The sequence below is a fragment of the Rhinatrema bivittatum genome, unplaced genomic scaffold, assembly GCF_901001135.1.
Source record: "Rhinatrema bivittatum unplaced genomic scaffold, aRhiBiv1.1, whole genome shotgun sequence".
Lineage (NCBI taxonomy): Eukaryota > Metazoa > Chordata > Amphibia > Gymnophiona > Rhinatrematidae > Rhinatrema > Rhinatrema bivittatum.
In genome coordinates this window covers 87,664-101,445 of record NW_021820962.1, presented here as the reverse complement: position 1 = coordinate 101,445, position 13,782 = coordinate 87,664, and the positions used below count along the sequence as shown (strand labels likewise).

The 13,782-nt window shown below is 43.0% G+C and overlaps 1 protein-coding gene across 1 annotated transcript in view; it reads left to right on the top strand.

The window, feature by feature from the left end:
• Window positions 1-13,782, top strand: part of LOC115082331 (P protein-like) — a 109,081-nt gene that overhangs the window by 17,558 nt on the left and 77,741 nt on the right. The window contains exons 4-6 of the mRNA XM_029586568.1: window positions 430-487; window positions 1,230-1,302; window positions 8,927-9,084. Coding sequence (XP_029442428.1) covers window positions 430-487; window positions 1,230-1,302; window positions 8,927-9,084 — 289 coding nt within the window. The remainder of the gene's footprint in view (window positions 1-429; window positions 488-1,229; window positions 1,303-8,926; window positions 9,085-13,782) is intronic.

The window sequence follows — 13,782 nt, the reverse complement described above, 5'->3', positions numbered from 1 at the left end:
CAGTGATAAGTCACCCTTTCAGTAAAATGAAAATTAAATCTTTGTCATTACGTCCTACTTAATATTTTTATATAAATTTAACTGAGAAACATTGTGCAAATATCAGACTTTGATGGGAAATAAGCAGTTCATATCCTGTCTTTTGTTGTTTAAGTAGGTTTATAGACCTTGAATATTTGAGTTTGCAATAAAAACCATTTGTGACTCTAAGAAGAAATTATAATAATGGCTGAAGAGCTCCTACTCACACATTATTAGACGATAAATTGTCAGCTATCAATCTTTATTCACTGGAAAAGTGCAAACTGGCTAATCAGATTGCTGCAGTAATAGACGGGTGCAAAGAATGTATTTGGTCTAGACAATGGCTTAATAATTTTTGTGTCCTTTTTAAATGTTTATGTAATCTACAGGTTTGTTTTTTTTCAGGTGCTACTTAAATAACCTAAAGGTTATAGGACTTTTTATCTTCGTAGTTGTGTGCTCTGTAAGTATATCGTTTGCAACCATATGTGATGGATTAATTTGCTTGCACTGAGTGAGGTTCATTCTCAAAAGCAATCCTGTGAGTGAAATTGGTATTTTACCTGCAGAAAGGGGCTTTTTAAAAATTGCCTGCCTGATACACATGTCCTGTTCACACGCAAGCGTAACCAAATTGAATGGAGCTGTTCCTGGGGGACAGAGTTGTGGAGGGTTTGGAATTATGCACATACATTTGAAAATTAAAATGTTTGCCCATAGATTTTCAGGAAAACTTTCTATGCACTAAATAGCAAATGTAAGCAGGTAGATTTGGTGGGATAATTTCCAAAGCGAACTCATGTATGCAAGTCTGCTTTGAAAATTGATGTAACATCTGCATGTATTTGCTGGGTAATGTATGTGCAATGTTACAATATTACTTCCATTATAATCTGCAATTCTGATTAGTTTTGTGTTCCTTTAATTTCCCCCTTGTTGCTTTCAATTATTGCATGCCTTCTTTTGCTTTTGGGACTCAATGTATCAAAGGATCTTGCCATAGATACGATACAGGATGAGATATAAGCTTTGATATATCATGCTATAATTCTGAAATCCATAAACATTTCATTTACCATTTGGATGTTCAGTGAAAGTTAATAAGATTGAATGTGATTTCTCTGAAGAGCTCATAGAGATTTTGGAATGATGATTTTTGACTATTGCATAATAATACATCACTTATTTTATCTAATTACTAATAGACAATATTCAGCATTTATCCAGATCGTGGAGCCCCATGGCAGATGTTGGCTGTGTCATCTCTGGAAAGCTACTGTATCCCTTATCAATTTTTTTATTGTATTATGCAGTTTCATAAAAGTGAATACAAAATAGTATCCAATCTGTTGGTGATATCAAGGGCTAAGGTTTTCAGTAGGGCATTTAACCTCCACCTGTATTTTAAAGCCCGTATATAATGTATTCATTTCAAAGTCTAGATTGTCTTCATTTCCCCTAACCACTTACCAGCTTCTCAGGAAAAAACCCAGAGAGAGTGAGAAACAGTTATTTGTTTTAACCAAAGATATAAATGTATATAACTTACACTTGAAAAGTTGTTTCTTCATCAGTCATAAAAATAACATAAAATCAAGTATTCATTAAATGAATGCAAATGATGATACTTCTCACCTGCTGCGATAGGCAGAATATAAATATTCTAATAAATACATAAATGAAGTTATCTTTCTGACTTTTGTAACAGCAAAAACAAATAGAATTTCACAATTGCCTGGTTCCTATCCTCAGATTTTTTTGTACTGCTAACTTTCTTCCAGTTCCTGAAGTAATCATCACCTTTAGCCTTATTCTTCTGTCACCATTTTAGGAGTCCATTTCTCCTCTGGTCTACAGCTATCCTGTGGGTAGTAGTGGTCTGCTTTCTCCTCCGGGGTCTGTGCAGGACCGATTAAAAAAAAAAAAATTTTTACAAATTTTTAGCATAATTCTATATGCTTTTTTTTTTTGCCAAGTATTATAATCCAAATCACTTCACATATATTACGCAGGTATACATCTGCAGAAATATAACATTATCTGCAAGCAAAACAGATATCCTCATTTTTACTAAATTCATTTTTATTAAGAAGCACTCACTTGAAAGGAACCCACTCAGATTTTCACTGGCCTTTGGCTGGGTGGCCAATTTGGAATACCTCAAAAGGAGGACTCATTCTTTCAAAAATGAAGAAAAGTACTTCAGATGGAGGACACTCTTCCAAAAACAAAAACAAAATGCAGAACAAAAAAATTGTGTTGAATTTGCATATATAACTAGCAGAACTGAATATGCAAATTAATTTATATAGATGCACCATTACAAATTATTACTATAATTTAAATAGAAATACAACTCACCATATTGTAAAAGACTCAAACCAAGTAATTCACATAATGCGGCATTTTTAGAATTCAGGTACAATAATTCCCCAACACAAAGAGTTTACCAACATGCAAAGTCATTGCCCCATCTCTTGCTCTAGCTTGCTATCCCCACAACCTTCTTACCCTCTGTGGAATAACACTGATGCTTTCTTCCTCCCTCACTCTCTCCCCCATTTCCCCTTCCCTCTTTTCCCCCTTCCAATCCACTCTATCTCTTCCCTGTCCAGAAGTTCCCTCAACCATACCCCTTATCCCATGTCCAGCAGTAAATCCCTGCATCTGGCTCACAGCTGGTACAACTCCTCTCTCCATAGCACCAGTTTTCCCCATCTGCCCAGATACGCCTCCACTTTGCCTTATCCCCCTACCCAGCACCTTGACTCTCCCTCTCTTTCTCATTCACTATTTCTGTCACACAAATGCACATACTCTTCTCCTGTTGTGATGTTGCTCATATACTCAATCAGCAAGTGTTTCTACTCATCACACACAGACCCCTAGATTCATCAGGCCATGATAAATTTAGGAGAAATATGCTGTGTTAGTGTCCTGCGATAAAAAGATGGGTGCAGTTAGGGAAATTAATGAAATACTGCATCATGTATCTAAGTATTACGTCACGCTATACTCCATCGTATCATGCATCATTTTATGTATGGCGTGTTGTTTTCTTTGTTTATATATACTGGCTTCCTGCAGCTGCTTCTTTGAGAGTGTGTCCTAAGTTAGAGGAGGAGATTGCTGAGTAGTTGGAGGCATTGTTAGCGGAGTTCTTTATTCGATTACCTAAATGAGTTTTCCTGTTTCTTGTGTTTCATCTATTTACCTTTACTTTTGTCTGTTGTGTTTATCTGTGTGTGAAAGAAGAGTGTTAGTTTTTGTGCATTTGTCTTGTTTGTCTGTCTGTCTCTTTGTGGAGAGGAATGGGGAGGAGTGGAGCAGGAGAGGATGGAGTGTGGAAGGCATGGAGATAGGAAAGGAGAGGTGTGTGGAGGAAGGAGGAAGAGGGCAGGAATGGTAGGAGCCAGAATAGTAGAAGAAGGAGAAGTAGGCATAGAAGGAGTAGAGATAGGGAAGGAAGAGATAGAAAGAGATGGGAGGGGTAGAGGAGTAGGCAGGTGTGAGTATGGAGGGAGGAGGAGATGAGGACAGGACTAGATAGAGAGGACAGAGGGTGGGGGAATTGATAGGGCAGGTTCAGGGAGGAAGGAAGAGAGGGGAGTGGAAGCAAGAGTCAGGAGAGTGACACCATCTCTACGGAAGTGGAAGTGGCAACCCAATTCTCTGGCAGCTAGGCAGTAGCTCATCTGCATCTACATGCCTACAAGCTCAGTGTTGAGGATAATGAGCAGCTCATTGTCAGGGTCCTGAAGAATTACAACATGCTCTTTGGCAATTAGGTGGTGATGAACTCCAGGGCTGCCAAGGACCAGATATGGTGGACCATCACTCAGGCCATATCCCAACTGAGTGGCATCAAGAGGACTGGAGAGCAGGTGGCCCACCGCTAAAGGCATATCACGGCACAGATGAAGAACAAGATGGCCAACAGGAACAAATACAAGTGCCAGACTGGAGGAGGAGCCCATTTGTCCTGACCCCAATGGAGATCTCATTCAGCAGCTGGGACTGGACATCTGTGAGGGCTTGGTCAAAGCCCTGGATGTGATGCAAACTGGGGCTGGTGAGTCACATCACCTGTAAAGTCTGCTACAGGTGTCCACACTTTTTTGCATAGGATGCTCACATTGAATGATGCAAAATGCACATCTTATGCAAACAGTACATATGTGCTTAGCATTCATACTTATATCTTCTTCTTTGTTTCCACAGCTTTCACCCCAGGTCTCAGCAGTGCAGCCCCCATGTCTCACTGGTTACTTTCAGACTGATGCTGAGATTCAGTGGACAGAGGAAGAGGAGGAGCAGCAGCAGCAGCCCCTCAGCCCCTCAGCTGACTCTTCTCCAAGCTGAACAGCCCTAACCTCTTTAGTCTTTCCTCATAGGGGAGCTGCTCCATTCCCTTTATCATTTTGGTCGCCCTTCTCTGTACCTTCTCCATCGCAATTATATCTTTTTTGAGATGTGGTGACCAGAATTGTACACAGTATTCAAGGTGCGGTCTCACCATGGAGCGATACAGAGGCATTATGACATTTTCCGTTTTATTAACCATTCCCTTCCTAATAATTCCCAACATTCTGTTTGCTTTTTTGACTGCCGCAGCACACTGAGCTGACAATTTCAATGTGTTATCCACTATGACGCCTAGATCTCTTTCTTGGGCGGTAGGTCCTAATATGGAACCTAACATTGTGTAACTATAGCATGGGTTATTTTTCCCTATATGCATCACTTTGCACTTATCCACATTAAATTTCATCTGCCATTTGGATGCCCAATTTTCCAGCCTCACAAGGTCTTCCTGCAATTTATCACAATCTGCTTGTGATTTAACTACTCTGAATAATTTTGTATCATCTGCAAATTTGATTACCTTTCTTTCCAGATCATTTATAAATATATTGAAAAGTAAGGGTCCCAATACAGATCCCTGAGGCACCCACTGCCCACTCCCTTCCTGTGAGAAAATTGTCCATTTAATCCTACTCTCTGTTTCCTGTCTTTTAGCCAGTTTGTAATCCACGAAAGGAAATCGCCACCTATCCCATGATAGTATAGTTTAGTATACTCACAAGTCATGTGCATAGCTGATGCAGGCAAGACTCGCATGCTTTCAATGTGTTCCACAGCAGCAGGACAGCACATTCAAAAGTAGCTGTGGCATGCCTTCAGTTCTGCTACACTGGAACACACTGAAAGCTGTAGCTACAGATGTGCTACTCCCACACTCTATGCTCACATTGCACAAGTGAACCTAGGGCTATTTGGCATTGGAAGACAAACTGGGAACAATGTCCCACCACCCATTTGCCAAGCAATGGTGCTTTGTCTTGGGCTGGCAAGTCACATCCAAGCAGCAGCTTTCAGCTCTTCACATCTACAGCTCACCAGTATGCATGACGTCCCAGTGCTTCTTATTTTGCCATCTGGTGCAGGCGAAGCTGAACCTGTAGAGTATACATGTATAGTAAGGTGTTCCTTAGTATGCCTCCCCCAAGAGTGCAGACCTTGCTATACATGGGCATTCTGTATTGAAAAATCATAGAATACTTGTAGACTCTCTTGGGAAGGTCTGTTTACTAAGACAGGAACAACGTAGCTGATGTGTTGCCTTGGCCATCTCCACGCAAGGTGTACCACAGTGTTTGTAGCACAGTACAAATGTATATCTTCACTGTAGGTATTGTCCACCACAGCTAGGCCTGATGGAATATATACTAAACTCTTGTGGGTCAAGTTAGGACATAGGAAATGATTATACTCCCTTCATTCACATTGAGTAGTGTTGGCTTCCTAGCCAAGGTAAAGATATGCATGTGTAACTGTGTACATATATACAGACACCAGGCATGCAGATGTATATATATGTTTGGGATATTAATGTCTGAATGTGTGTGTCTCGCTGTCTGCCACTCAGGGTGTGTGGCAGTAATGTGTCCAAAACTGTTTGCTGTCTGCCTCTATGGAAATGTATGTGCTATTGGACTCCTTTGAGCACCTTCATAATCATCCAAATGGGCCCTTACAGGCAGAGTGTGGTTATGTGACTTCATTCTCAAAATGCCTCAGGAACATATGTGTGTGTTTTTGGGCGTATCGTTAATACATATCAGCTAATTACAATACAGCTAAACAACTTCACATTGGTGGAAAGGACCCATGGGATATATCCTAATTTTGCATACAAGATTCCATTGACACATACACATGGGCCCTACCGGCTGCAAGTGATCACTCAAGGAGCTTATTCCCCCTCACACTCAGACTGCCAGAGAGCGACACTGACACCCAAACATACTTACAATGAGACCCACACAAAGACAGTAAGTGAGAGACAAATAGAGATGTGCATTCGTTTTTGCCGAATTGGACAATTTCAATGAAGTTGTCTAATTCGGCATGGTTCGGAGGACCCGAATCCCAAAACGGATTTTCCCTGAAATTTGGGAAAATTTCGGTTTTCGGGTTAGCATAGGGGGGAGGGGCACATTTATTTAAAAAAAAAAATCAACCCAACCCTTCAAACTGACTTAATTACAACTCCCCCCCACCATCCCGATCCCCCCCCCCCCTAACACTTACTGAAAGCCGTGGTGGTCCAAGGGGGGCCCCGGGAGCAATCTTCCGCTCTCGGGCCGTCTGGCCTGCCAGGAATCAAAATGGCGCCGGTGGCCCTTTGCCCTTACCATGTGACAGGGGCTACTGGTGCCATTGGGTGACCCCTGTCACATGGTAGGAGCAATGGATGGACAGCACCATCTGGAAACAAGGGCCTACTATCCTTACCCTCTGTTCATTCTATACATCTGAACCAAATCAGGGAGAGAGCGTTATCACGAACAGGACCCAAACTCTGCAACATCTTACCAATGATTCTGAGACTCGAGATCGATTTTAAAAAGTTTAAGCGTGATTTAAACACCTGGCTTTTCAGCAAAGCATATATAGAGTGATTTTAGAGAGCTCTTATCCCTTTCTTTTATGCCTTTTTGAGATGGTCGCCGCATCTCAAAAAAGATATAGTTGCGATGGAGAAGGTACAGAGAAGGGAAACCAAAATGATAAAGGGGATGGAACAGCTCCCCTATGAGGAAAGGCTGAAGAGGTTAGGGCTGTTCAGCTTGGAGAAGAGACGGCTGAGGGGGGATATGATAGAGGTCTTTAAGATCATGAGAGGTCTTGAACGAGTAGATGTGACTCGGTTATTTACACTTTCGAATAATAGAAGGACTAGGGGGCACTCCATGAAGTTAGCAAGTAGCACATTTAAGACTAATCGGAGAAAATTCTTTTTCACTCAACGCACAATAAAGCTCTGGAATTTGTTGCCAGAGGATGTGGTTAGTGCAGTTAGTGTAGCTGGGTTTAAAAAAGGATTGGATAAGTTCTTGGAGAAGAAGTCCTTTAATGGCTATTAATCAAGTTGACTTAGGGAATAGCCACTGCTATTAATTGCATCAGTAGCATGGGATCTTCTTAGTGTTTGGGTAATTGCCAGATTCTTGTGGCCTGGTTTTGGCCTCTGTTGGAAACAGGATGCTGGGCTTGATGGACCCTTGGTCTGACCCAGCATGGCAATTTCTTATGTTCTTTTAGTCTGTCATTTTAGTATGAATGTATTTGATGCCTTTTAGCCTGTTTTTTTGAATGTATTTTTTAGTAATTAATTAATTTATTTTCCTACTATTTATTTGAATTACTAATGTATATTTGAGGGCTTAGTTGCTGTTTCATTTACATTTTAGTCACTATTTACAATTGTTATTTTATTTATAGGAGTTTTATGACTGCTTTTGTTATTGTATTTTTGTGCTATGTCTTGTGAACCGTTACAATGGCTTGTCTTAGTGACAGTATATAAAACTTAATAAATAAATAAATACCTCATGCATACAAGATTCCATTGAATCTTGTATGCATGAGGTATTTATTTATTTCCTAGCCCATTTCCTCTCCCTAGCTATGCTCAACTGACTCACGCACCACACTTCTCTTACCCACTCTGTCACCCCTCACCCACCTGTCATGCTCATCCTTTCCTCCGATCTCGCCCCCCTCTGTCATGCTCTATTCTCACCACAGTCACGAATACTCTGCTTTCTTTAGGAACTGAAACAAGCGACAAACATGAGAGACAGACAATTATAGACCAACAACCAGATGCACTCAAAAGATATATTTACTCAATAACACAGACACAAGACAAAAGAAAAGAGAGAGCAATCGTGAAAGAACACATTTCCAACAGTTCCAAACTACTAACATCTTGCCTATGGCCCTGGAAGAAGCTGCCTTTTATTCCTCTGCAAAAAAGGAGTGTCCCAGAAAATTTAATGGCTATCTATGCACCCCAATTACATCTGTTTGGCCCGTGCTACTTTAAACGGCCAATAAGAGAGTCTGCAGCCTTTTTTTACATTAGCAATGGTTTAGTGCCCGTTCTTCCTGTGGTTTTCTGCATCGGGGCTTTAGCGTGGGTTTTGGCGCATATTTTTTTTTTTTACCTAGTGTGGATTTTTATTGCGGGTCTCATTTGCATACCATAATATTATTAAGCTGAGCAGGGGCCACCGGTATCAAAAATCATTGCAAAAAAAAATAGTGCTGGTTTTTGCACAGGTTTTATTACATCAAGCCCCCATTGTGTTTACAGTTTACAGTCTTGTTACTTTATTGTACTTATCAGTATGTAGGTCTTCTGACATCAACCTATTGCACCCAGCAAAGAGAGATGCAGCCATTTCCCGTTCCGTGCCACAGAAATCTGTGAGAAACTGTTCATGGTCCATACCTCAGGCCTTGTGAGTTAAAGAAATATCTAAGCTAAAGAAACTGTCCCACGCCACATCATGCATTCTGATACGTTAACCCCTTAACAGTTTACCGTCAGCTGTGAATCTTACAGATTATGGTGAGTCTGCCCTTTTAAAAATAGATATTGGTGGACCCTTTATAGCTGACGTAATTGATAGGCGGGCAGAAGAATATATTGTGGTTACCATTGAAGAGATTGAAGAGATTGGACCAATGAAGAGGCCCAGAACCAAGGTAGGTACCTCTAAAATAATTATGTTTTGTTTGTTTTCTATTAACACCTATAGACAGTCAAATGTTCCCCTCTATAATTTGTATACATTAATATGGTGTAAATTATGAGCCCTGCTGTAGTCTAACTGGGGAAGATAGCTGTGCTCCAAAGCCATTTTCATTGGACTCCTATTACCTGACATGAGGCAAGTAGGAAGGCGTTAGAGCAGAGGTTCCCAAGCCTGTCCTGGAGGACTCCCAGCCAGTCGGGTGTTCAGGAGATCCACAATGAGTTTGCATAAGATAAATGTGCATATACTGCTTCCAAAGCATGCAAATTCTATCTTATGCATAATCATTGTGGATATCCTGAAAGCCTGGTTGGCTGGGAGTTCCCCCAGGACGGGTTTGGGAATCGGTGGCCTAGAGCTCTGATGTGTTGAAGGCACAGCATTCACTGTCAACACTTTGCTTTTCTAATGCAATTCTTCTCTTAGACTTAAAGAAAAAAAAATGTAGCGTATTTATCTATGTTTGAAAGAAAGATCTTCTCGTGAAGTCCAATGTCGTTTGGATTAGAGGAAGCCGAGAGAATGGCATTTCCTCCTGGAGAATGTTCTTTGCCCAGAAAGTGCCCATTGTAAAAAAAAAAAGCACTGACTTTCAAAACAAGCCCAAAATAACTCCCAAACGCTATTCTTACCCAGTGCCCTGCCTTGCTTGAATTGTTCCTTGGCTGCGCTCGCTACCTTGCCTTGTCTCTCTCTCCGTTGCAGCCCCCGTCCTTGTTCTGTGTGTCTGACCGGACCCCCTAGGCCATCATACTGTGCCTTAGTTCCATTTACCTTGAGTTATCCATCTCCTCTTGCCCTCCTCCCACCTAGGAGAGCAGGGATTGGCTACTCATGCCCTTTATAACCAGCTATTTTGTGGTTTAAGGTGTGGCTGCTTTTCATTTTAGAGCAGACACCGGAGAAGCAAGTTGTAGGATTTTTTTTACCCTCCCTGCTGAAGCCTCCTGCCCAATCAGGATTCACTTTTTTTTTTTTTTTTTTGTAGGGGATTGGCTTCTGTGCACAACCTGCCAGAGGATCCCCCCCAAGTATCAGCCGGGAACTCTCAGGATTTGGCCCGGAGACTCCAGAATTCTGAACAAATTCTCGGGTCTCCGGGCCAATGTGAGAAAACTCCGGGTGGGACCGAGAAAATGCCCCACGCATCCCAGGTAACTTTTTCTGGCCGCGTGGAGCTGAACGAGGAGGGGGATGACGGTCGCGCGGCAGGAAGGAGGAAGAGCAGTGAGAGCAGTGGCGGCCACTGCGACATTGATAGTCACGGCGGCAATTTCACTTCGGCTGCGATGATCCACGGCTCACGTCTCGCCCCCTCCTCCCCTGACACTTTCTTCACCGCTGCGGCCTGATGGGCTGATGGCTGACCCCCCACTTCCCTTTGGAGTCGCAGGGCGGGGAACCCTCGCTGCGGTCCTGATCAGCTGGCTGCCTTCTTCTTCTCTCTCAACCCCAGCCTCTCCCTGGCAGCACCTCTCTGTCCTGCCCCCGCAGCCACGAGTCGAGGCCGGGGATATCCCAGGATCCTGGAATCTTCCAACATGGGCCATGACGGCCCCCAGATCAACTCCCCAGTGCCTCAGGAGGAGGAGGAGGAAGTTACTGCTGCCCCGCAAGCCGCCTAAAGGAGAAGGAAGAAGCTGTTGCTCCTTGTGGAATCAGGATGGAGAGAGGGGATGAATTAGCTTGTATGTGAGAGTGAGTGAGAGACAGAGTACGTATGGGCATGAGTGTGTGAGAGACTTTGGGAAGGTGTGGGCGTGTATGAGAGAGAATGGTTATGTGCGAGCGGGCATGTGCATGAAAGAGGGAGAGAAGAGAGATAGCATGTGTGGGAGAATAAGAGTGAGTGTCTATAGGAGAATGAGTATATGTGTGTGTGTGTGTGTGTGTGTGAGTGAACATGTCTGTGTATACCCCCTCCCCCGCTAATCCACGACAATCTCAGGGTGACTGGAATTCAAAACTTCCCAGGAATGCTAAGCTTTTAGTTCTGTGAGATAGGTTTTTTGCTGGATTTCCCTTTGGGGGAAAAAGGCTTTCAAGCAGAGGACTGTGAGCACCACTCTACTCCCTAGGTGGGCAAGACCTGTGACAGATTTTTCTGATGGCCAAAACGTAGCCTGTTTTTCAAGAAGGAAAATACAATTTTTTTTTGTTGTTGAAGAGGTTTTAAGCCACCCCACTTCACCGGGAGCCTGGCTGGATCAGCAGGTTTTCAACCCGAGGAGTCACCCTTTCAAGAGCAGCTTGATAGAGCTGAGGAAGAGCGAGGAGACCCCATTCAGAACTCTATTAAGTTGGCACCAGGACACAAGGCTGGGTGTTCGGGAAGACGCTGGACTGTAAGGTAGGATTTTTCTATGCTTGAAGGGGGACCCCTGACCTAGAATCCCAGTTAAGCCACTGGGAGAGCTTTGAGTGCACAATTTACCTCACCGTGGGAAGCTGAACCAGTGTGAAAGAAAAGGACATCTACCTACAATGAAACGCTCTATCTGTAAAGAAAACATCTGAAACTGCACAAGTATTTAAAGATGGACTTTTATTTGCCTTAAAGCAATCAGTAAATTATTATTTAACACCCAGCAGCTGGTCCTGTTTGGCTCTGGTTATTCACAGCTCTCCCTCCACAGGATGCCACAGCTACAAATACACACAAGGAGCACGCTAACTTTTTTTTTTTCATAGAAAGAATATCCCACCCAGCTGGGAAGAGGTCGGCTGGCCGGAGCAGCCTCAGAGATTATAAATGTGATTGTGTGCGCCCTTGGGACTGAGTACCCTGCAGAACCAAGCTTCACCTCTTCCAGCCAGTGCCGAGTCTCGCCCGCTGCACTCCACGTCCGCGCCTTGCTCCTGTCTGACCAGCCTTGCTCCCACCTGTGCGTAGACTTTACTGTGCAGTTGCCCCTGCAGAGACCCAAGGGCTCAACCTGCGGGGAGAGGAGGCTGTCTATGCAAAATACCCTGCTCTGGTCCTGCTCAGCATCCAGCCTCGCAGTCCCGTACCACTGCCTCAGGCAGCGAACCTCCAGCAGAGAGATCCTGACACACGTTCTGTTACTGAAGCAGGACTCTTTCACACTGAGTACGGGACACAGTGAAATAAATTCTGTACAGATCTTTCTGAGAGTAGGATATGGGAAAAAAAAAAAAAGGAAAAGTTAGATTTAAATGACCAGGTAGACTGGTCATCCCTGCTGGGATTGAGATTTCCGCTATTTGTGATACGGTACATGCTGTGGCCATCGACGCCATTGTGGGGGGTCACATGGTTCAGTCCCTTTAAAAAGAGGACCCCGTGAATGGGAACTGTTGTCCGCCATTTTGAAAGAAGTTGATTGCAGCACTCGGGGAGTGAGCAGAGATTTGACAAAGCTGGATTCAAGAAGCTCTTAATACAGACGTTTTTGATTATTTGGTGAGCCGTTACCCCTGATGAAGGATTAATTTCGAAACCTGGCCACGTCGGGAAAGAGTGCTACCAAGTAATTCTTTCAGCGTCCTATCCAGCTAAATTTCATCAGCGTTTATTCAGCTAAGTATCACTGTTCAAACAACGGGAGAAAGTCTCATGAAGCAATTTTCATCAAGTAATGTTACAGGGTCTATTTGGCTAAGTTTTATTAATTTGTGTGTGCATAACCACGGGACATTTTGGCATCACGAACCATCCCGATACAAGTAAGCACTGCTAAGCCAATTTAGACACTACAGGGTGGACAATTCCCATTTCTTTATAATATCAATTTAATTTAAGCACATTGAATTAAGGTTTAGTTTTTGAATTTTGATAAAATATTTAAAAAAAAACCAACAATAAAGGGGGAGGTTGTATGTTTGTGATTAGAAAAAGAATGGGGGAAACCTGGATGGTTTGAACCTTTGATTCAATTTCTCCTAAAAAATGTTTTCCTTGACAATAAGTTTTTTTTTAAATTCGTTTTGAGTCACAGGAGGGTTGAATAATTAAATAACACATTTTTGGTAAATTAGAATTTGTAGCAATGTGGGTTTTTTTGAAAACCAAGTACTTTAGATATTACCTACATTTGTGGTTTTTGTTTTTTGGTTTGTTCCATTGTATCTTATGCATATTCATTAGGGGTATCCTGAAAACCCGATCTGCTGATGGCTCTTGAGGCCTGGGAGTGAATGCCACTGCCCTAAGGTGAACTTTCAATCTTGTACCATCCCCTTACAACACCTTCTTATCAGCGGCAGCTCTGGTACATCCTCCTCCTGCTTTGCTCCACTAAGCATCCACCTCTCACTTTCTTCTCACCTTCTGCCAAGTCCTGCATCCCCCTTCTTTTGCTCCAACAGAGCCCAGTATTCCTTCTCTCTCTCCCGTCTTCTTCTCCCCCGACAGCATTCTCCTTTCTCTCCCTTCACCCCCTCCCCCTGCTCAGCACATAAGCATCTGTTTGCCCCCTTTTTTTGTAGTTCCCAGCATCCTCTCCACTCACTCTCTATCTGCCCAGAATGTTCTCTCCACTCACCCAGCTTACTTTCTGTCTCCCCCTTCCTACATCTATCCAACATCCATTCCCTTATCTCTTGTGGTGCTGGGTCTTAAAAGTGGGTAAGTGGTGCTTGGAGGCTTACAGAGTTTTTTTCCATCCCCAAAATGTGGTTTCTTAGG